Raw genomic sequence first — 4,926 nt, 5'->3', positions numbered from 1 at the left:
ATGAAGACGGAGAAGGACGAGGCTGTGCCCACCTTCTCCCTGGGGGGTAAATATACCGGAGAGGGGGCAGGTGAGTCTCTTGTGCCACGGCGGGGGGGGTTGGTGAGAGGAGTCAAGGCAGGACAGGGGGTAGAAGCCTTCAGTCCTGTTGCTGTGTGGTCCCTTTGGCCAAATCACACCCAGAGGGGTGGCTGGGAGCACCCTGAGGGGTTGCGTGGCTGTGCATGGGTGCACATGGTTGTGCAGGGGTGTACACGTGGCATCACCCCGTGTGTTCAAGATGCCAGCAAGCTTTGTCTTCGTACCAGCAGCTTTTTCTAGAGCAAAGACCCACCCGTCTCTAACCACCCTGGAGGGCTCCTGCCTCTCTGGCCCCTTCCAAGCCAGACCCCACCAGCCCCCCCCCCCTCAATTGCCTGAACCCCTCTTTGTAAAGGGTAGGAAGGAGAGCAAAGAGGGAGGTGGTTTAGGCAGGGGCCGAGGCTTGTCTCTGCCCACGGCAGCCGGCGCCCGCTGCCTAACGGCCTCTCCCCGGCAGGTTGCAGCGAAGCGGCTCTGCCCGGCGGCCCCATGCCGGTGGCAGGGAGCGGAGGGACCCCAGCCCCGGACCTGCGGCCGCTGAAGCGCAGACCTGTCCCAGGTGAGCCGAGTCCCAGCCCCGCCCCGGGGAGGTGATGGCAATGGCCAGGGCAAGGGAACGAGGCCAACGGATCTGTCTCCTTCCAGGGAAGCACTACCAGTGCTCGAGCTATGGCTGCAAACTGGCCTTCCCCAGCATGCAGGAGCTGATGGACCACCTGAAGGTTCACTACAGACCCACGCAGTCCCTCGAGGGTAAGGCCGTGACACCCTGCGTCACTCCGGGGTACCCTTTTTCGCCTGGGAGGTGGCAAAGCGGGGCTTAAAGCTGAGGCAGCACTGGTGGTGGTGCCTGTACCTCCAGGAGATGCTGCACAGCACCAGATGGGAATGGGGAGAGCGTGGGAGGTGCTGGACACCCACCAGTGGGGCTACCCCCAGCCCCAGGTGGTGCAGCACAGCCGGGCTGTTGCTGAATCTCTGCCCTATTTCTTTGCTTAGGCAAAACCTTCCACTGTCCCACGCTGGGCTGCACAGAGACCTTCCCCAGCATGCAGGACCTCATGGCCCACATGAAGGTGCACTACAAGCCAAACCGCTACTTCAAGTGAGTCCCGCTGGTCCCCATCCCCATCCCATGCCACCCTGCCATCTCCCTGCAGACACCTCCCACGGCGTGACCTATCTGGGGGCACCCGGCAGCTCTCAAACAGCCCCAGGCACATGGGCTCCCACCTTTGCAGACCCCCCCACCACCACCACCATCTCAGCGGCAGACCCCCAGGGCCAGGGTTGCCGGGGCTTTGGGGATGATGCAGAGGGGAGCGTCGCCGCTGACGTTGCCTCCTCGGCCCCGCAGGTGTGAGAACTGCATGCTGCGCTTCCGGACGCACCGCTCCCTCTTCAAGCACCTGCACGTCTGCTCCGACAGCGCCAGCAACCCCGCACCACCCCCCAAAGCTGACAAGCCCGTCCTGCCTGCTACCTCTGCCCTGGAGAAGGAACCCCCGGCCAAGCCACCCGAGGGGTTGCCCAAGCTCCCGAGCGTTATCCGGCCCCCGGAGAAAGAAGCCATCCTCCCTGGCGCGGACACTGCCCCGGCGGCCCCCGCCGCGCTCCCCACCAGCCTCCCCGAGCTGCCCGGCTCGCTGGAGGCCCTGCCGCTGGTCTCGCCGGCCCCCCACCCCTTCCCGCTGCTGGAACCCAGCCTTTTCGGGCCGTCGTCCTTGACTCGGTTTTCGGGGCCACCCCCCTCCTCGGTGCCGGGGCCGTTCCTGTCCTACGTGCACCCTTCGCCCTACAGCTTGCCCCAGCCCCCGGCGCAGCATCGCCTCCGGCCCTACATGCCGGGCCACGGCCCCCCCATCTCCAACGCCGTCTGGAAGAAAAGCCAAGGTGAGCGCGCGGGGCCGTTCGGGCAAACCTTCTTCTGCTCCTGCCTTGACCAGCAGCTCCCGGAGGAGGACCCACCGTCGGCCAGCCGAGGATCCCCCTCCTCCTGGCCCCACGCAGGGCCAACCTGGCCCCCCCCCGGCCCCATCCCACCTCCACCCCACCCCTCCATCCCACCCATAGGGATGCTCAATTGGAGAAAGCACCAGCAACCACCAAAAACAAGCCTCTAAATTTTCCCAGCCCTGCTGCTCCCCGGCGTGCTGGGGGTGCGAGGCGGGGGGGCCGGGCCAGGCCTGCCCTCCCACGTGTCCCCCCCCAGGGAGGGGAAGACCTAATGCTTGTCTTGCCCCTCGATTCCCTCCGCAGGTGTGAGTGTCAGCCCACTCCTCCCATGCTTTGGCTCAGGAGTGACTCCAGGTTAGTTTGGCACCTACTGGTTGGGGGCTGCTTTCTGTCACTGGGGGGGGGTTGGGGGGGGGTGGGGGGGGGCCACAGGGAATGGGAGAGGCCCCACGAGGTGCCGCCATGCTCCCGGAGAGCAGAGGGGGAGGGCGGGCTCCCTCGTTTTTGGGAGCCACGCGGAGAGGGGATGCTGCCTAGGTAGGCTCGGAGATGGGAGGGGTTGCCAGTTGCACCCCCCCCAGCCGCAGGAATCACCCAAGCTGGTTCCTCCGGCACCCAAGGGCAGAAGCAGCAGGAGAAGGAGCTGCAGCAGCTGCTTGGGCTTGAGTCTTCCCAGTTGCCCCAGTCCCGAGGCCGGGCTGGAACCCGCTGCCCTTTGCTCCGTGGGATGCAGAGAGACGATGGCCAAAGGGAGGTCAGGACCCGGGGGCACAGCCTTGCTCCCCGCTCCCAGATATGGGGTTCCTCCCTTGGGAAGGGGATCTCCGTGCATGTGGGACTTGGAGCGGAGGGGGGCTCCTGCCCCCATAGCACCAGCTGATCCGAGCCCCGTGGCACCCAGCACGATGCAACCGGCACCCGGGGCCGCCTGCCCTGCACCGCTTTGCACGGCTCCCGCCGGCAGTGGGGGCTCCTGGGCACAGCCCCCCCAGGCCGTGGCGGGGGGCCGACGGGCGAGCACTGTGCTTCCCTCCTCGCCCGTCCTTGCAGGGCACTCCTCCAACAGCCGCATCGTGTGGGAGCACACGCGGGGCCGCTACACCTGCATGCAGTGTCCCTACTCCACCGCCTCGCGGGAGGAGATGACCCTGCACATCGAGGACCACCGCAAGAACCCCCCGCCACCCGGGCGCCTGGACACAGAGATGGGTACGGCCCGGGGGGGGAGAGGTGGCAGGAGGGACCCCCAACTGCTGGGATACTGGTGGGGAGCGGGCTTGATCTGCCCCGCATGGACAACGCGTACCCCAGTCCCTCTGTCCTGGAGGGGGGTGATCAGCTGCTGGGGTGGACGCTGGGCTTCAGGCTCCTGGCTTCCCAGCCTGCAGCGATGCCCCGGGGGGGGTCCATATGCCCTCCCCAGCCCCTGAGCAGCCTCCTGTGGGAGCCAGGGTGCAAGGGTCTGGGCTGCAGTGCTGACTGCTCTCTTCCCTCTCCCTTCAGATTTCGGGGTGGGCCTCGCCTCCTTCCACGCCAAGCTGACGCCGGAGATGGAGAACTCCCTGTACTCCCAGCTCTGATGCCCCCGGCTCCCACGGAACTGCTCCTGCATCTCCCCATCCCTCTCCCCCTGCTCCAGCCAGGCAGGGGGGCACTGCACAGCCCCATGCCACTGCACTGGGATAGGGACCCCTTCTAGGTACCAGGAGCATCCCCCAGCACGGGGTTGCAGAGGGGCAGATGGTTTTTTTTTTTTCTCTTGAATTTCTACCCTCCCTTTTGTTTTTGGAAACTCTAAGCACCCGGAACCCCATGTCTCCCTCCCCTAAAGGTTTCATTGCTTCAGCTCCAGGGGCTCTGGGGGGAGCCCGGTAGGTTGCTCAGGAGTTAGTGGACTTCTCTGAAATAAGGTCTCCTAATAATAAATGGGAATTGTACAGGAGCAGCTGCTGGGAGAGCCTCTGTCAGTCCCTGCGGCGGCTGGGGGTGATGGGGGAGTGATGTTGCCCTTAAGGAGGGGGCAGAGGGGGGGGGGGGACAGGGGGTATGTGTCCCAGCCTGACTCTGCTCCCAGGCTGGCCCTGCACAGGGCAGGTTTGGGGAAGGGGAAAGGGAAGGGGTGCTGCCTGCCACCCCCCCCAGGCCATCAACACATTCCAAACCACAAAAGGCTCCTGAGAAGCAGAGTTGGAGCTTCTGCCACCTGCATCCCAGCACCCAGATTGGGCACCCAAACTGGGGTAGAACTCCAGTCTCCTTGTCCAGCATCCAGCCAGCCTCCGTGCCTGTCCCAACCCCACCACAGGCAGAGGTGCCAGGAGGCCACTCAGCGCTGGGCAGCAAGTGGAGATACAGGGCTCCTGCCCCATCCCAACAGCTCCACTGTGCCCTGGTCCCCAGCCCTGGGGGGCCTGCACAGCCCCCTGCACACACCCCCCCCCCCCGTGGGAGCCACGCAGCTGCACGTTCTCACCCCAGGGCTCCCCAGGTCCCACTTTGCCTGCGCAGGTGCCAGCCCCATCCCAGTGAGGTGAAAAGTTTGCTCCAAACTGGTTTGAGCAAAGGCGTGCCGCTACATGCCAGTGCCCACGCTGGCTCTGGCCAGGCGCCAGCCGCCGCCGGAGCAAGGGACGGGAGAACCAGCACCCCGCTGCTCTGCACCCCCGGGTCAGGTGCTGCCGCCAGCCCCAGGAGGGGACACAAATCCCAGGGGAAGTGTTGTTTTGGTTTTTTTTTTTTTTTTCCCCTGGCTCTTGCACACAGAGCTGCCCTTTTCCCAGACACATTCCCCCCCCAGAACACAAGTCCCACGCAGGGAGGGGAGCTTCACCTTCCCACCCACCCCCTGCTGCCAGTAGCAAGTGTACAGCCCCCCCCCCCCCCCCGGGG

At 65.6% G+C, this 4,926-nt stretch overlaps 1 protein-coding gene across 1 annotated transcript; it reads left to right on the top strand.

Annotated features, from left to right (window-relative positions):
* On the top strand, positions 1-3,617 carry ZNF414 (zinc finger protein 414). Its single transcript, XM_010562330.1, has 8 exons — positions 1-142; positions 539-640; positions 727-834; positions 1,081-1,186; positions 1,439-1,974; positions 2,341-2,391; positions 3,088-3,246; positions 3,541-3,617. Exons 1-8 carry the CDS (start codon positions 1-3, stop codon positions 3,615-3,617), a joined length of 1,281 nt encoding a protein of 426 aa, XP_010560632.1.
* The last annotated feature ends 1,309 nt before the right edge of the window (positions 3,618-4,926 follow it).

The sequence above is a fragment of the Haliaeetus leucocephalus genome, unplaced genomic scaffold (genome assembly GCF_000737465.1).
Source record: "Haliaeetus leucocephalus isolate CR32 unplaced genomic scaffold, Haliaeetus_leucocephalus-4.0 Scaffold157, whole genome shotgun sequence".
Lineage (NCBI taxonomy): Eukaryota > Metazoa > Chordata > Aves > Accipitriformes > Accipitridae > Haliaeetus > Haliaeetus leucocephalus.
This window is presented reverse-complemented; position numbering and strand designations above follow the sequence as displayed.

Excerpts from the sequence above, each read along its gene's own strand:
- ZNF414 (XM_010562330.1), top strand. The coding sequence starts at position 1 with ATGAAGACGGAGAAGGACGAGGCTGTGCCCACCTTCTCCCTGGGGGGT. Across the intron at positions 641-726 it reads GAAGCGCAGACCTGTCCCAG|GGAAGCACTACCAGTGCTCG; the intron begins GTGAGCCGAGTC and ends GTCTCCTTCCAG. Across the intron at positions 835-1,080 it reads ACCCACGCAGTCCCTCGAGG|GCAAAACCTTCCACTGTCCC; the intron begins GTAAGGCCGTGA and ends TTCTTTGCTTAG.